Genomic DNA, 18,703 nt, shown 5'->3' on the forward strand with positions numbered 1-18,703 from the left:
TCTGACATAGAGGTCATGTGCAGATCAATAGAAATTGACTGGTTTTAATTATCAAAGTTATAGATAACTTTTTTAAAGTGTTAATGTTTTCCCTTCATTTTATTTGTTTCATTTTAATACAAATTGATAAACAACCTGAAACATATCAAATTACATGAACAAAACCCGAGGTGATAAAAAAAAGAAAAAAACGGCTTCCATTACGATATTAAAAGGTTTTTATTACGAGATGAAAAAAAAACGACTTTTATTTTCGACGTATGAACAAAGATTAAAAGACACGATTTTATTTTTTGTGGTGAATGCAGAAAGATAAGAAGAAAAAAAAAGCCAAGGAACAGATGAAGAGAAGACAGATTTATATTTGATTTGGTTGGATTAAAATTTCACAGACGATGTCGTAAAATTTCACAGATGATGTCGTAAAATTTCCACTTGGAAACATTCTCTTCTGGCATACAGGATTTACTCCCTGAATAAACTCTTCTTTTTTGCAACTCTGAAGAAGAAAAAAGAAATGTAACAGGTTTTTGACAAGGAAAATAAAGAAAACAAAACAATATTTAAAAAAGAAATTCTTAACTTCTTCACTGATTAATCCAAATACTCTCACAGGGAAATAATCATTTTTTTTTCTTTTTACAAAATATTTGTATTTTTAGTGAAAAGAAAATAAATTCGCTTTATTTGCTGATAATTTTTTTGAGTCTCAAATTTTTTTTTTTGTGTGTGATGTCTTGTTTTATGTTTATTTCTAAAAAAAAAAAAAAAAAAAAGTCCATAGTTTATTGTTTTAGTAATTGTGGTGAGTTTCGCTTACAATTTTCAAAATATAAAAGAATACATTTTTTGTTAGATTATTTCTGTATTGGGTTCAAAATTCCAAATAGAAATGGATACTGAGAAAAAAAAAAAAACTCACCGTTTTTGTTTTTAAATTTCACAAAAAAAGAAAAAAAAAAATAGTTTTAACATAATTACTAACGAAACAAACTTAGATTTATTTATTTCCCTTTCAATTCTGTCGACTGAGAGTATAACACATTGATTATTCATCTTTCAAATAAACGGGTCATCCGTGACTTATGCAAAGTCTGAATAAGAGTACTACTTCCTTTTGTGTAAGATCTAGACGAGTACGAGATTTAAAAAAAAGGAACAGTTAGATGAACGAAATTTAATTTTAAAAAATCTTAACATTTTTGTATTTAAGGGGAAATAACTCTTTCCAGAGTGATCTCCCTTGCATATTACAGCCAGTCTACATTTTGGAGCTTCTCTTCAATTAATGTTTAAACCAAAAAGTAATTTTTTTCTTTATTTGCAAATGGATAATAAATTGTTGATCTTTACAAAAAAGTTCTTATTCAATTTATTCGGTGCTTGTGCAGATTGATCATTTTTTAAAATCAACATATTTCAGGTGTCATATTGAAATTCGTATAAATTCCCAAAATTACGAAAAATGATGCAAAAGAAAAATAATTACAAATAAAAATAGAATTTATTGAATTATCGAGTTTTATTGAAGGTTTTGATGTGGATAAGTTGTGCAACTAATGCAGTATTTCCCTTGACTAAAATTCAGTGTCCCCCATTTTTAAACAGAATGTAATTGTGGCTAATTTTTTTTTTTTAAATACACCTAACATATCTATTGGATAATTTCTCGTAATATATACTAATTTCGCCATGACACGCAAGTACGTAATAATATTTTCACCTGAAATGCGTTGGTTTAAAAAAATAAAATCAATTTACACACGGACCATTTATTCTTTATTATTCATCCCATGTCTAATAACCACAATTGCACTACAAGATACTAGTACTAAATGCTTTAAGAAAAAAAAGAAAAAAGAAAAACAAAGAAAAAAGAAAAACAAAGAAAAAAGAAAAAAAGAAAAAAAAAGAAAAAAGAAAAGAAAAAAGGAAAAAGAAAAATGAAAAAAAGAAAGAAAAAAGAAAAGAGAAAAGAAAAGAAAGAAAAGAAAAGAAAAGAAAGAAAAAAAAGAAAAGAAAGAAAGAAAAGAAAGAAAGAAAAGAAAAGAAAGAAAAGAAAAGAAAGAAAAGAAAGAAAAGAAAGAAAAGAAAAGAAAGAAAAGAAAAGAAAAGAGAAGAGAAAAGAAAAGAGAAAAGAAAAGAAAAGAGAAAAGAAAGAAAAGAAAGAAAAGAGAAAAGAAAAGAAAGAAAAGAGAAAAGAAAAGAAAGAAAAGAGAAAAGAAAGAAAAGAAAAGAGAAAAGAAAGAAAAGAAAGAAAAGAGAAAAGAAAAGAGAAAAGAAAAGAGAAAAGAAAAGAGAAAAGAAAAGAGAAAAGAAAAGGAAAGAAAAAGAAAAGAGAAAAGAAAAGAGAAAAGAAAAGAAAAAAGAGAAGGAAAGAAAAAGAAAAGGAAAGAAAAAGAAAAGAAAAAATGTTTGCATGAAGAGGAAACATGTACTTACGTTTTAGTGGATGGAGTTTTCGAGAAGCTGAGCAACGCTTGTGTGTCGTTGCTGGCAAGTATGGAAGCGGCTGGCGTCTTTTTGGCAGCCACAGATGCTTTCTTTGCACTTTTAGCGGCATCTGTTGTTTTAAGATGAGGCGTCTTTATGGACTTTTCAGACAGTCCGTCAGTATTGCTTCTACAAGAAACAAAAGATATTCAACAATAAAACACCATGTTAATATGCCGGCTGTTGATTTTACGCAATCATAACTTTTGCAGCTACAGATTTGAATTTCACTTAACATGTATACGTCAAGAAAACGAAAAAATTGATAATGTGCATCCTGTTCTATTTTGTCCCTAGTGAAATAAGGGACGTTTCAAAAGTAATGTCTCCTATTTTTTTAAAATTCCGCCTGAATGGATTAAAGGGGATTAAAAGTTGTATTGTTATGCTGACTAAAATCAAGGATTCATGATCTGAAAATTCCATCTCTTTGCTACAGATATTGACGGTGTGAGACTAAGAAAGCAGTCCCTGTCATGGACGTGCATCAGAAGCAGAGATGCATCATTGAATTCCTTCACAGAAAAAACTGAACCAATCAAAATGCACTGGCATCTACTGAAACTTTTCCGAGGTCAATACAGATGATGTCAGCATAGTTAAGAGATGGGTTCATCGATTTCAGAGTGACAACAGAGATGCGAGTGACAAGGCACGCTCTGGATTTTTAAGACTGAAGCATCAAAACAAGTTGGAAAAAATGTATTGAGAATGTTGGTGACTATGCAGAAAAATAAATTCTGGAGCACAAAAAGGTTGCTCGTTTTAATGGTATCACTTCCGCCTTCGTAGCTCTTCGATGTTTTAGTTTTTGAGTAAAAAAAAAAAATGGGAGGCTTATTTTTGGAACGATCTTTGTCCAATAGATATAGGACACTGGAAATTTTTAAAGAATCATAGATAATTAAAAAGGAAACTAGAAAAACTTTCATTATCTGAAAGTACTTCTTTTAAACTTCTTGGTCTAACTTTCACAGGAAACATGAGTTGGAACAATTACATTGAGAGTATTGCCATATATATATATATATATATATATATATATATATATATATATATATATATATATATATATAGGCCACCATTCGCTCATGTATGGAGTATTGTTGTCATATTTGGGCTGGTGCATCTGCTACTAGTCTCTCACTCCTAGACAAGGTTCATAAGAGAGTCGCCAACTTGATAGGTCCTGAACTATCATCTAAGCTGCAGCCTCTGTCCCACCGACGAAATGCTGCATCCCTCTGCTTGCTCTATAAGTATTTTAATGGTGAATGCTCTATTGAACTGCAAGCACTTGTATCCCCACGACGTAAATACCCTCGACAAACACAACAAGCAGCTAAATCTCACCCCTATACACAGTGGAGATCCCTAGATGTAGGAGAGCTTTCTACTCCAGTAGTTACTTCCCCAGGACCGCTAGACTTTGGAATTCCTTTCCGGGTCCCTGCTTCCCCAACTGTACTGACATGCAGAAGTTCAAGTGAAACGTGAACAGACATCTTACTGCCCAACTCCCTACATAGTACCCCAGTAGCTTATGTCCCTGATAGTAGCCCCCTACACCAACGTGGTAATGTGCCTTGTTTGGGGTGTCTTTTGTGGTCTCTAGCAAACTATTCAGCCAGTTTTGAATCTAAACATTTGAAATTTTACATCAAGGGTATTCAGAAATGCAGCAAGCTTTTTAATCAGTTTTGGGGTGAAAATTTGGCTGCCAAGAGGTCAAAGTTGAAATAGTTGACTTTTGTAGACTACCAAACTCCTCCGCCAATTTTGGGTCTAAGCACTTGAAATTTTAGATGTAGGTTACCTGAATATGAGTCAAACTTTTTAATACATATATATATATATATATATATATATATATATGTATATATATATATATATATATACTAGCTGTACCCTGGCATGCTTTGCTGTGGCTTGATTTGGTGTAATGGAAGAATCTCCATCACTGCAGTTTTAGCACCCGGAAATCTACCATACATTATATACGAACGTGAGACGGACGTTTCAAACCCAAAATAAAGCAGAAGAAAAAGGAAGAACAATGGAAAAAAAATGGGTTAAAAGAAATAAACGGTGAAAATAGAGAGAAAGGCAACAAACTAAGCGAAATGTAACAGAAATGATGTATGATATGTTTATTTAAAAAAAAAAAAAAAAAAGATTGGAAAGACAGCAAAACGGAAGAAAAAGGAAAAATTTGTTTAGTGTAAAAAATAAATCCGGCTGTTTTACAAAGAAAGAAAGGATGTTAAACTTGCCAAAGGAAGAGGAAAAACGGAAAGAGAGAAGAAATAACAAAAGAAAAAGGAAAGGTCATGGAAACAGAAACAGACGAAAGTAAAAAAAATAAACAAATAAATAAATAAAAAGAAAAAGAAACCATGGTAAACTTGGCGAAAAAGAGAAGAAACGGAAAGAGAGAAGAAATGAATTTGTAAAATGGAAAGATCGGCAAAACGAAAAACAGAAAAGAAACAAACAAAACCCAAATAAAATACAATAAAAAAAATCAAAAGAAACGATGTTATAAATGAAGCAAAACACAAAATAAAACGGAATTGAATCAAAAAATAATTTTTATTTTAAGGAAATGTAAAGTTTTTTGTTTTGTTTTTATTTTGAACCAACGTAAAAGTGTGGTGCGTTTCATGTAAATTGCAGTCAAGTTTTTATAGAAACCTAACCCGGTGTTTATCTGTAATTGTTTCCTGTGAACGGTCACGGCCGGTGTAAATGGGTGGCGATGGAAGTATGAATTTATTAGAGAGAGAAGAATTTACTACTTCTAATGATTATAACCGGTTTTGGCAGTGAACTCTCACCAGATAAAATATAGGAAGCGCCGATCAGCGAGGTAATGGATAGGTAATATGCCTATAACACACGTCAGATAGCGCGATGCAATTTGTGTACAGTACATCTGCATAAAATCTCTTGATTTTCAATCCTATTAAGGTCAAACTCGGAGGAGAAAAAATGAATTCATTTTATTTATTTATATATATATGCATTAAAGTTATGAACAGTACATAGGGCCTGAGCAAAGACGAGCTGAACTGCTAGTATATATATATATATATATATCTTGACTAAGCAGACCTAGAATTGTTAATTATAAATAATACATAAGGTCATCATTATATATATATATATACACATACACATAATAATCTGTGGTAATAATTAGCGATCTATAGTGATAACTAATAAAATTGTACATTTCAAAAACAAGATTTAAGGTTTTCAAAATTCATACGTGAACTGTTTGCAAGTATCGGATAAAGTATGGGCAAAATTGAAAGTGAAACTCTTTTGGAAGGTTCAATCCTCAGTGCAGGCGATACTAAAAATTGCAAATTACTTAGGATTTCTACTTGGTTATCGCTGATGAAATAAGAACATGCTACCCCCCTGGACTAAATAAAAGGTTCCATTCAAAATTCTGTGAAGATTCCAGAGTTTAGAGGTTACATTGGCCGAAACATTGTGAGAATAACACTCAAGATGAGAACAATAGTCTGATAGTCTGAATAATCAGAGTGATGCAAAATTATCAATCCTCGTCTGAAAAATTGATTTCTTTGCAATAACGTGTAGAGTTTTTAAAAAACTAACAAAAAAAACAAAAAAACTACTTACGCTTTATCTTGTTCTGTCGTTTCTTGCAACGTTCCTGTAGAATCACGGAATGTCACGGAAGTTTCTTTTCCATCAGATTCGCTTACACTCGCCGACAAATTGATCATTGAATTGTTCACGGCAGCAGAAAATTTTTCCAAATATTTTAAAGATGTTTTATCCTTTACAACCTGCAGAAAAGAAAAACAAGATATTCATACAATCTTAGTAGTATTAGTAGTAAGAAAAAAAAAACAAAGTTTTATTTTAGTACTATACAAAATAAGCACTTTAAAAAATATTTAAGATATTCTTCCACCCAACTCCCCTAATTAATTAAATAAAAAATAAATAAAAAATATGTACTTACTTCCATCATTTGTGCACACAAAGTCTGCAGGTCCTTCAAACTAGTTTGGTTGTCTTTAGGCAAATCAAGATAGTTAAGAACTCGCCCCAAATGACGAACATCGAAGGAATTTGGGTTTGACAAAATTTCATTACATATTTTGACAGCAATCCGTTCATGGTTTGGGTTGTCCTTATAACAAAATTCAAATTAAAACACTTTAGTACTTGATGGTTAAGGTGAAATAAAAAAGAAAAATATAAAAAGGTTAACTTAGCTCAGAATTGATTATTATGGTAACTTAAAATACTTATATCAAATTTCTTTCAACCCAATTAACAAATAAGTAGATAAACCAAAATAAAATTGTTGTAAATAAAGATTACCAAGAAATGCATTACTTATTAAACAAAAGAAAAAATCGTATGGTTTTATTGGGTTACTCACTGGTTTTTGAAAGCTCGTGTTCAAAATGCGCAATCGAGTGAGTTCAATGAGTAAGTCACAAACACTGGAAATGTTCACTTTAGAAAGTGGACTGGATGCAGGTGCATGGCTCAAAATTTTCACAACAGGAAGAAAAGAATCGGCCAAAAGTTCCTGATTCAATCTAGGAAAAAAAATAAAAATCTTTTTTAAAATAAATAAATAAAATAAATTTCATATAGGACCACTAGGACATATGGCTGAGTGGTCCCAGACGTATCACAGTTTACAAGTTACCCAAAGGTACAGAGTTCAATCCTGAATGAAGGCAGTAAAAAGTAACATTCAAAACAGCAACTATGTCCCAGAGACTAGCTGGAGTCCAAACATGGTACCCCCGTAATAATAATAAAGGGCCGGGTTCGAGACTCCTAACAAACGGCTCCCCAGTTCAATACAAAACACCTGATGAAGACCAGGCGTAAAACGGCCGAAACTTTGTGACTATAACAACCAAGATGAGGAAGTCAGCCCGACAATCTCAATAAATGATGACTTCATATGTTAGAGGATTTAAAAAATGAGTAAAATTTGCTCAAACTCAAAAATAGTTCATTTCTATTTTAGTTTCATTTAATAATTTCAGTTTTTAAAGAACAGAAAAGTCCAGATAATCAATTCGCATTGAAGTTGTAAAAGATGAAATGATTCTCATTTGTAAAATGGGAATCGATTTAATGAAAATAATGGAAAGACTTACGGAGACTCAGAGGCGAAGATGGGCAAAAACGTGCCCAGGCAACATCGCATATGATGATCATCTTCAGAGACTGGATTGAACCAAAGTAGGATGAGGCGTGTAAGAACCTTTGAGGCCACAATGCGGCCAGAAAGTAACAATTTGGCCAAACCTTCAGCTGCAACTGTGCGGATTTCACATACCTAGAACAAACAAAAAAGAAAATCATTTGAATATTTCTCACGACTTTCATTCGTTTGTACATCTTGGAGTGTCATCGGGTCATTTCTAAGATTTTCATTTTAACTTTTTAAATAATTCAGCCTAATCATGTTTAGGTATTTGTCACTGCGGAGAACATAAGTGACAATCATCGGACAAATCTTGGCTAAACTCTTAGATCGATAAGTGGTTGGTTTTCAATGTTGGCATCATGATTGGTTTGTCATGTTTTGCAATTTTTCTCAGCAACGCTGTGCATCGGCTGTTACGTTTTGTGAGGGAAAAGTTGGCTCAACTCACACCATTGGAACAACAATATTAGTAGTGTTATGGAGGTGTTATTGTCAGCATTATGGTGAGAGACAGAGAGAGTGAGAGAAAGGGAGATGGAAAGACAAAGAAGAATGAAAGGGAGAGAGAGAGAGGGGGAGAAAGAAGGAGATGGAGAGAGAGGGGGGAAGGAGACAGAGAGAGAGGGAGGGAAAGAAGGAGACAGAGAGAAGGGGGGAAAGAAGGAGACGGAGAGAGAGAGAGAGGGGGGAAAGAAGGAGACGGAGAGAGAGAGAGAGGGGGGGAAAGAAGGAGACGGAGAGAGAGAGGGGGGAGAAGAAGGAGACGGAGAGAGAGAGGGGGGGAGAAGGAGACGGAGAGAGAGAGGGGGGAAGAAGAAGGAGACGAAGAGAAGGAGGGGAGAAAGAAGGAGACGTAGAGAGAGAGGGAGAAGGAAGAAGACAGAGAGAGTGAAGGAGAAGAATGGAGAAGGAGAGAGAGAAAAAAAAAAACAAAAAAAAAAAACACAAAGTGTGAATTTCAGCCCAAAAACAAAAATTGAATTTATTGACAAAAATCAGTCTTGAAGAAAAAAAAACGGATTTCAGTTAATCAGCATCCAACGAATTCTTGCAGCATTTAAGATGCAAACTAAACGCTAAAAATCTGAACAATAGTGAAAAATGTAAAAATCTGAACAATAGTGAAAAATGTAAAAAAATTTTCATAAAATTTCTTCAACAGCTGAATAATTTTTTTTCCATAAAAAAAACAAAACCAAATAAAAAAATAAAACTTACTTCCGAATCCAATTGTTTGCAGAGAAGTGCCAACATTAGTTTGGATCCGGATTTCTCTGCGGAACTTTCGTCAGCAATGGTAGTATCTTCCTTGTTTTGAGTGTCCAGGTCACTTTCATTAAACACGTTGTTGCAACTCTGGTTGATTTGGCTACTCAGGCTCTGGCTGTCAGTCATGCTTTCCGAAGTGGATGTATTAGATTCAAAAAGTTCTAGGCCAAACACGAGAAGAATGTCAAAAATGGCTTTCAGCGCTGTTACTTTCACCTCATCAACTTCCATTTCAATATGACAGGCCTAGAAATTCAAACAAAACAGATAAAGTGGTGTGAAGCGACATGACCATCATCAGAGAGGGAGAGGGGGAGGAGTGATAATCTTTGTCAAATGATAAAATACAATTATGGTTCTGCAAGAAATGTTTTCATCATTACTTGTATATTTTTTAATTAAGGAATATCAGCTGCTTGTGCTTTATTATTGGATATATAAAAAAAAAATTCATTTTAAGTTAAAACACTAATTACATGTGATGTTGAAATTATTAAAAATTCATTTTAAGTAAAAACACTAATTACATGTGATGTTGAAATTATTAAAAATTCATTTTAAATAAAAACACTAATTACATGTGATGTTGAAATTATTAAAAATGCATTTTAAATAAAAACACTAATTGCATGTGATGTTGAAATTATTAAAAATTCATTTTAAATAAAAACACTAATTACATCTGATGTTGAAATTATTAAAAATTCATGTTAAATAAAAACACTAATTACATGTGATTTTGAAATTATTAAAAATTCATTTTAAATAAAAACACTAATTACATGTGATGTTGAAATTATTAAAAATTCATTTTAAATAAAAACACTAATTACATGTGATGTTGAAATTATTAAAAATTCATTTTAAATAAAAACACTAATTACATGTGATGTTGAAATTATTAAAAATTCATTTTAAATAAAAACACTAATTACATGTGATGTTGAAATTATTAAAAATGCATTTTAAATAAAAACACTAATTGCATGTGATGTTGAAATTATTAAAAATTCATTTTAAATAAAAACACTAATTACATCTGATGTTGAAATTATTAAAAATTCATGTTAAATAAAAACACTAATTACATGTGATTTTGAAATTATTAAAAATTCATTTTAAATAAAAACACTAATTACATGTGATGTTGAAATTATTAAAAATTCATTTTAAATAAAAACACTAATTACATGTGATGTTGAAATTATTAAAAATTCATTTTAAATAAAAACACTAATTACATGTGATGTTGAAATTATTAAAAATTCATTTTAAATAAAAACACTAATTACATGTGATGTTGAAATTATTAAAAATGCATTTTAAATAAAAACACTAATTACATGTGATGTTGAAATTATTAAAAATGCATTTTAAATAAAAACACTAATTACATGTGATGTTGAAATTATTAAAAATTCATTTTAAATAAAAACACTAATTACATGTGATGTTGAAATTATTAAAAATTCATTTTAAATAAAAACACTAATTACATCTGATGTTGAAATTATTAAAAATTCATTTTAAATAAAAACACTAATTACATGTGATGTTGAAATTATTAAAAATGCATTTTAAATAAAAACACTAATTACATGTGATGTTGAAATTATTAAAAATTCATTTTAAATAAAAACACTAATTACATGTGATGTTGAAATTATTAAAAATTCATTTTAAATAAAAACACTAATTACATGTGATGTTGAAATTATTAAAAATTCATTTTAAATAAAAACACTAATTACATGTGATGTTGAAATTATTAAAAATTCATTTTAAATAAAAACACTAATTACATGTGATGTTGAAATTATTAAAAATTCATTTTAAATAAAAACACTAATTACATGTGATGTTGAAATTATTAAAAATTCCAAAACATGCAGTAGAAAAATAATGATAGAAAAAAAAAAAATTCATTATTTTTGAATCTTCAGACGACTATGTTATAATCATGTTGACACACAGGTTCCCATCAGATCACCAAAGTTCAGCAACGTTGAACCTGGTCAATACTAAAATGGGTGACCATTTGAGAATCCCAGGTGCTGTATGTGCTCGCCACGTATCCTAGCTTTGTCTTGAGCCTCTCCTTGCCACTGGACCCAAGCAGTTCTGAGGTATGTCTGGGGATTGCACAACATTTATCTCACAAGTCACATGTGCAGCTGTCCTTACAGGGGTGTCTATTGTCTCTTGAGACTGAACGGAGGCATCAATATTGAACTACTGTTCTCATCTCGAGTGCTATTTTCACATTTCGGTTGGTGTAATTCCAACCATTTTTAGGTGTACCGTGTCGAACTAGGGAATCTTTCTGTTGAAATTGAAAATCTGCATGGAATTTCAAACGAAACTCTTTATTTAATGCATATGTTCTTGCTCTGTCAGCCATGACTGGATAAAAGCCCTAAGTAATTCGTAATCATACTTTTGAGTGTCACCTGCACTGAGGCTTGAACCTTCAACCTCCAGGAGCGCAACTCTTTACAACTGAATTTTTGTCAAGTATTTTATCCTCTATGCCATGGGTCCTTGCGGATGAGAAGTCATCTGAAGAACCCAAATAATATGAATAATCAATCCTCATCTAAAAAATTCAAAAAACAATTTATTGAACGCAGTTTAATCAATTTTTCTATTACAGCCGATATGAAAAAAAAACTGAGTTATCTCCCTTGTTAACTTCTGTGATTTCAAATTAGAAAATGGCAGATTAAAAATATACAATAATAGCAACGTTTTTTTTTTGGGGGGGGGGTAAAAATAGTTTTAGCAGATCTATTTGATCATTTTTATATAATTTTTGGATTTTTATTAATTTCAACATGGCACGTCATGTAATAGTTTTTTTGTTTAAAATGCATTTTTTTTTTTAAATATCCAATTGTAAGGCATAAAAGTGCCAAATATTGCATCTTTTAACACGAGACCTTACGGCTTTACCTTTTCGTGTGCTACAAATAAAAAAAATTTTTCCTGTCTTTTTCTCTCTTACTTTCCCTCTCTGTACTGCTCTAACCAAGTATGCCGACCTATTCCACAAATCCCAAAACCTCAACATGAAATATCTCCAGAATAAAAACTCGATTAAACCTAGAACGCCATCTTCCAGCGTAGACCCCTACTACCAGGTCTCCTTCTCAAATATCAGGGGTCTACGTTCCAACCTTCCAGAGGTTGAAACCCAATTACAGGAGATGAAACCGGACATATTATTTCTAAGTGAAACTGGAATAGGGCCGACCACTTCCCTAGATGAGTTCATAATTAATGGATACTCCAATTTAACAGCTAAATCTGACACCCAAGATCGCCATGGGCATGGAATATGTGCCTACATTAAGGATGGCTTCCCGTGTGGCAGGGATATGTCTAGAGAAGATCCTAATTTACCCTATATGTGCTTCAGGGTTGCACTTGCTAACACCACTGCATTTATATTTGCCCTCTATAGGCCCCATAACAGCGGAGTTACTATCTTTAAGAGCATATCTGAGAAAATAGACCACATACTGTCTTCACATCCCTCGGCTAACATCCACATCTGTGGTGACTTCAACGTCCATAACGTGGAATGGCTGACTCATTCAAATAAGACAGATGATGAAGGGAGGTTTTGTCATGATTTTGCCATTGCTTATGACCTCACTCAGATAGTTCGCGAACCCACCCGTGTGCCCGATACACCCAATCAATATGCAAGCCTCTTAGACCTTTTTCTCTCAACTTCCCCTGAGCTATGTTCATGTACCGTTCATTCTCCTCTAGGATCCTCCGACCACTCCGTCGTATCAGTTAAGATAAAAACGAAATGTAAGAAGCCCCCAGACGTACCCCTCCACCGTACTGTATACAGATACTCTATGGCTGACTGGGATAGCTTCCGTACATTCATATCTGATTTACCTCTGCACTCCATGTTTAAAAAGGAAGTGTCCTCTATAGTATCAGATCTGACCGAATGGTTAATTGTAGACATAGACCAATTCATACCATCTAAAAAATTCCAACAAAAACCTAACAGCCAGCCATGGTTCTCCCCAGAATGTGCTGCTGCTATCGCGCACAGAAATCACTTTTTCCATAGCTACCAACGTAATAGATGCACTGAGACTAAAGCTGCTTTCAGGACTGCCAGCAACCACTGTAAAAGAGTAATAAAAAATGCAAGAGAGCTATATGCCCAGTCTGTTAAATCCAAGGTAGCTGATCAGCGGCTTGGTTCCCACCAGTTTTGGCAAATAACAAATAGGATCCTGAACAGAAGTGTGCGTTCTATCCCAACCATTATCAATGGACCAGAGGTGATCTCGTCAGCGTCAGACAAGGCCAAACTATTTGCAAAGAACTTTGCAGCTAATTCTACCCTATGCGACGAAGGCCATCAACTCCCCATATTTCCTCCTATAACACAGAACAAGCTAGGTAATATACAAATATCCGTGCATGAGGTCGCCAAGCTAATAAAGAACCTAGATTCCAGTAAAGCAACTGGCCCTGATGGCATCCCAATTATAGTGTTAAAAAAGCTTCAACCAGAACTTGCTCCCATACTTACGAAACTATTTAAGCGCTGCCTTAAGGAGAAGTGCTTTCCGACCCCCTGGAAGACCTCATCAGTTTGCCCTGTATTTAAGAATTCAGGTGATAAGTCATCTCCCTCTCAGTACAGACCAATAAGTCTCCTCTGTGTTATGAGTAAGTTGCTGGAATCAATATTAAATAGAGAAATAGTCAACCACCTCAGCAGGAATAACCTTCTTAGTGACACACAATATGGTTTCCACTCTGCAAGATCTACCGCAGATGTGCTGACGGTTATATCCCACAGGATTAGTGAATCTCTTGACAAAGGCTTCCTTTCTAGGGCAATTGCTCTTGACATATCAAAGGCCTTCGACAAGGTATGGCATAAGGGTCTACTTCACAAGATTTCCAGCTACGGTATAACTGGAAATGTTTTCTCAATCATTAAATCATTTCTCTCCGATAGGCTCATAAGAGTAGTGGTAGATGGACAAAAATCAGAGGCCTGCAATATAAATGCTGGAGTCCCTCAGGGGTCAATCCTGGGCCCAACTCTCTTCCTGATCTACATCAATGACCTCCCTAAACACATACTTAAATCATTCGTTGACATCTATGCTGATGACACGACCATCTACGGTAACACATCAAAGGCTGTAAATGACAAAGTTCTCTCTGATTCTCTCTCCTCTGATCTCGAGCGCGTGGTTCAGTGGGGGAAGAAGTGGCTGGTTACCTTTAATGCATCCAAAACCAAACTCCTATCCTTACATCATCAACGCTCTGATCCCCAGCTGGCATCAATTGTGATGGATGGCTCTCGTCTGGGTGAGGCCCCGTGTTTTGACAAGCTTCTGGGTTTGACCTTTACTCCTGATCTGAAATGGAACACGTACATCAAGTCTGTTGCCAAGGTCGCTGGAAAGATGGTGGGATCCTTCTACCGCTCCAGAAGATATCTCACTACTGATGCAATTCTCTATCTATATAAAAGCCAAGTACGTCCAAGGATGGAATACTGTTGCCATATCTGGGCAGGAGCTGCCAAAAACAGCCTATCATGCCTTGACAGAGTACAAAATAGACTTCGTGGCTTAGTGGGGGATGCCCTTTTCTCTACCCTGCAACCCCTCTCCCACAGAAGAGACGTTCTTGTTATCCTTGTTTTATCATTATTTTCATGGCAGGTGCTCGTCTGAACTCCAATCCCTGGTCCCCCCTCGCCAATCTTTCATGAAAAACACCCGTCTAGCTGAATCCACTGTGAAAAATTTTGCCCACTCTATATCTGTGCCTAAATCAAAACGCGGATTCCATGAACAAAGCTTCTTTCTTAGAACTGCACGCCTGTGGAACTCTGTTCCGTCTGCCTGCTTCCCTCCGGACTACAACTTGAATGTCTTCAAGTCTAATGTTAACAAATTCCTAATGAACCGCCCCCTTAAGTAAACACTCCATCAAATCTCCACACTAACGTAATGTACTTGCAATAACCCTTATCCCTGAGTGGCTTCCGGGCCTTGATAAGTGGTGATCACTGTGTAAAAAAAAAAAAACAAAAAAAAAAAAACAAAAAAGAAACATCCAAACTAATTCTTTTATATTTTGTTTTGAATACTCAATTTGCAAAACTAAATTATATATTAGCGCATGTATTTTTAAAAGTATTTAGGGGTAAGAAGCCATCTACAAAAAGACAGTGATTAACTCATGTTTAATAAAGATAATATGGTTATAGTCAGCTAGCATACTTCCTAACATTCGGTGTGTCAGCTACTGGAAACCATGACAAGGCAAATCAGTTCCTTCACTTTTATTGTTCTATAGTATTTCTATTGTGAAGTGATTTATTGAAATCAAAAGCACATTATTGAAAAATATACAATGAAAATAAACAAAAACATACAGTTAAAACTTAAAAATATACAATAAAAATATACGGATAAAAATAAACAAAAATATTCAGATAAAATAAACAAAAATATTCAGATAAAAATTAAAAATATTCAGATAAAAATTAAAAATATACAGATAAAAATTAAAAATATACAGATAAAATTAAAAATATACAGATAAAATTAAAAATATACAGATAAAATTAAAAATATACAGATAAAATTAAAAATATACAGATAAAACTTAACAAAAATATACAATAAAAATTAACAAAAATATACAATAAAACTTAACAAAAATATACAATAAAAATTAACAAAAATATACAATAAAACTTAACAAAAATATACAATAAAAATTAACAAAAATATACAATTAAAATTAAAATATACAATAAAAATTAACAAAAATATACAATAAAAATTAACAAAAATATACAATAAAAATTAACAAAAATATACAATAAAAATTAACAAAAATATACAATAAAAATTAACAAAAATATACAATAAAAATTAACAAAAATTTACAATAAAAATTAACAAAAATTTACAATAAAAATTAACAAAAATATACAATAAAAATTAACAAAAATATACAATAAAAATTAACAAAAATATACAATAAAAATTAACAAAAATATACAATAAAAATTAACAAAAATATACAATAAAAATTAACAAAAATATACAATAAAAATTAACAAAAATATACAATAAAACTTAACAAAAATATACAATAAAACTTAACAAAAATATACAATAAAAATTAACAAAAATATACAATTAAAATTAAAATATACAATAAAAATTAACAAAAATATACAATAAAAATTAACAAAAATATACAATAAAAATTAACAAAAATATACAATAAAAATTAACAAAAATATACAATAAAAATTAACAAAAATATACAATAAAAATTAACAAAAATATACAATAAAAATTAACAAAAATATACAATAAAAATTAACAAAAATTTACAATAAAAATTAACAAAAATATACAATAAAAATTAACAAAAATATACAATAAAAATTAACAAAAATATACAATAAAAATTAACAAAAATATACAATAAAAATTAACAAAAATATACAATAAAAATTAACAAAAATATACAATAAAAATTAACAAAAATATACAGATAAAAATAACACAATTAGTCTTTATTTGCAAAACAAAATAAAACCTAAGTTTTTATTTTATTATAAATTTTATAAGAAATATATTTATGAAATTATAAAAATAAATTTATTGTAATCAAAATTACAAATGAAATTATTGAAATCAAAATAACAAAATTTAAACTATCATAAAAAAATATCCAAAACATAATATTCTCAAAATAGTTGGTTTTGATTCTACACCACAGGAATTCTTGTAGATCACTATCAAAATTTGCATTGTTAGTCTCATGACCCTAAATTTAATTCTTTAAAAATAAAATAAAACTAATTTCAATAATTCTTAATTAAAATTTTGAAACTTGTTTTCAATAATTCTTAATTTCAATAATTTTTAATTAAAATAAGACCGCAAAATAACTTTTCGATACTTATTAAATAAAAAAGATCTGAAAAACGTAATAAAAAAAGTACATGCACAGGGGAGATATAGGCATGAGAAAAAAAAAGCGAAGGAAATGATTTGCCTTGTCACCGCTTTCAGTACTAGCCGCCACACCAGAAGTTAGGATTGGTTGGTTGTTTTCGTTTTACAGCATATCAATCCTTTTCATGTTATTTAATGCCGAATCCGGTGATTTTGAAGAAAATTGTTTTAATAGAATATATTCGTTTTTTTGCAAGTCGGTTTCTATTTAACCCATAGTTGGGACCCTAACAGGTACTACCACTCTGGGTCAGAGTGGACCTGGGAGCAATGGCAATTAAAGGGTGGCTCCACACTCCCCAGAGTCCGCAAGCTGGGGCCTCACCATCGGATATAGTTTAAGGTCATATCCAGGACCAGAAGTTAGGAAATACGTTAGATGACTATTACCGATAATATAAACTAATAAAGCGATTTGCAATACAATAATCAATAACGCAATCTCGTATGAGGAAATTAAAAAAGAAAAAGGATGCGGATATATCTCACCTGTAAAAAGATGTTTAAATACTGCAAGGCTGTGTCTTTGCTGTTAATGCAACAAAGACTTAAACATTTCAAGGCTTGATTCCTCACTTGATTGAATTCATTTGGAATGCAAGACAGAATCTGTTCAAAATAAAAACATTTTCTTTTTTAGTCATCCGAACATAGATGATATAACAGTTTTAAAAAAATTTTTTTTAGAACAAATGAAACGCTATTAGCAAAGAAAAAGGATGGTGCCATTGGTACATACACCAGCTAGTGCTTATTTGGTTGAAAAACATCCGTCAGGAGAAATTAACAAGTCATAAATAAGATGTATTGTAAACAAGGGTCAGCAGGGTGACATTTCAGGCAAATAGGTTTAGCGGCAATGATGTCACAATGAATTTGAAAATGTGTAGTTGGCAGTCTGGAAACTATGGAACAAACAAATCTTTTTTAAAAGATTGTCTAATCACTTAATTATTAAGATACGTGCTTGTAATATAAGCATCCTCTTTTTCTCTCTCACTGTGTCTTTCTATTTCGTAGTCCAGACAGTAACATGACCATTGTCTTGGATATGTGTGTGTTCATTTCATTTACATGTCAAGAATAGTGTGGTGTCATCAGTTAATATAATTAACTCAGATGCAACTGCATCAAGAAGATTGTGTTTATGAAAATCAGGATTAATAAAACATCCAAAAATCAACCTCTGGGGCATACCTGCATTAATGTCATGTTTAAATGTACAGCTCTTGAGAAAAACCTAGATCTTTCTTTTAGCTAAAAAAGATCTTATATTAAATTCCATCCAGTAATACTGTACACATTAATATTCCTGAGAAGACCTTCATGCCAAACCCTGTTAAAGGCTTTAGAGATATCAAGCCCTACAATCTTAGCTTCATCTGCTTTATGCAGTATACACATTCAGAGATGACCATTAGGATATCTGCAGTAGAACGGACTGTCTCAATCCATATTGTTGGTCAAAAAGCTTAGACTTTATCATTGCTCGATTAATTAAGGAAAGTGGAAGAAGAAAGATGGGGTGGGGAGTGAGAGTCAATTTTTTTACTAAAGTTTTGGAGCAATAGTACCATAGAGACAATTTTCCAGCTATCAGGGAAGCAAGATCTAGGTATTTGTTAAAGAGTTTAGAAATACCAGGAGCCAGCTAAGCGGAGCATTATCAATT

At 32.0% G+C, this 18,703-nt stretch overlaps 1 protein-coding gene across 1 annotated transcript in view; it reads right to left on the reverse strand.

The window, feature by feature from the left end:
- Positions 1–200: 200 nt before the first annotated feature.
- The window catches only part of LOC145245757 (condensin complex subunit 3-like), a 52,866-nt gene continuing 34,363 nt past the window's right edge, over positions 201–18,703 (reverse strand). Inside the window, exons 12-19 of the mRNA XM_080107355.1 lie at positions 17,521–17,640; positions 8,933–9,229; positions 7,662–7,843; positions 6,923–7,085; positions 6,497–6,667; positions 6,148–6,317; positions 2,443–2,622; positions 201–499 (exon numbers count right to left, since the gene is read on the reverse strand). Coding sequence (XP_079963481.1) covers positions 466–499; positions 2,443–2,622; positions 6,148–6,317; positions 6,497–6,667; positions 6,923–7,085; positions 7,662–7,843; positions 8,933–9,229; positions 17,521–17,640 — 1,317 coding nt within the window. The 3' untranslated portion in view covers positions 201–465. The remainder of the gene's footprint in view (positions 500–2,442; positions 2,623–6,147; positions 6,318–6,496; positions 6,668–6,922; positions 7,086–7,661; positions 7,844–8,932; positions 9,230–17,520; positions 17,641–18,703) is intronic.

Source organism: Euprymna scolopes, chromosome 23 (assembly GCF_053919585.1).
Source record: "Euprymna scolopes isolate OS-2025 chromosome 23, ASM5391958v1, whole genome shotgun sequence".
Lineage (NCBI taxonomy): Eukaryota > Metazoa > Mollusca > Cephalopoda > Sepiida > Sepiolidae > Euprymna > Euprymna scolopes.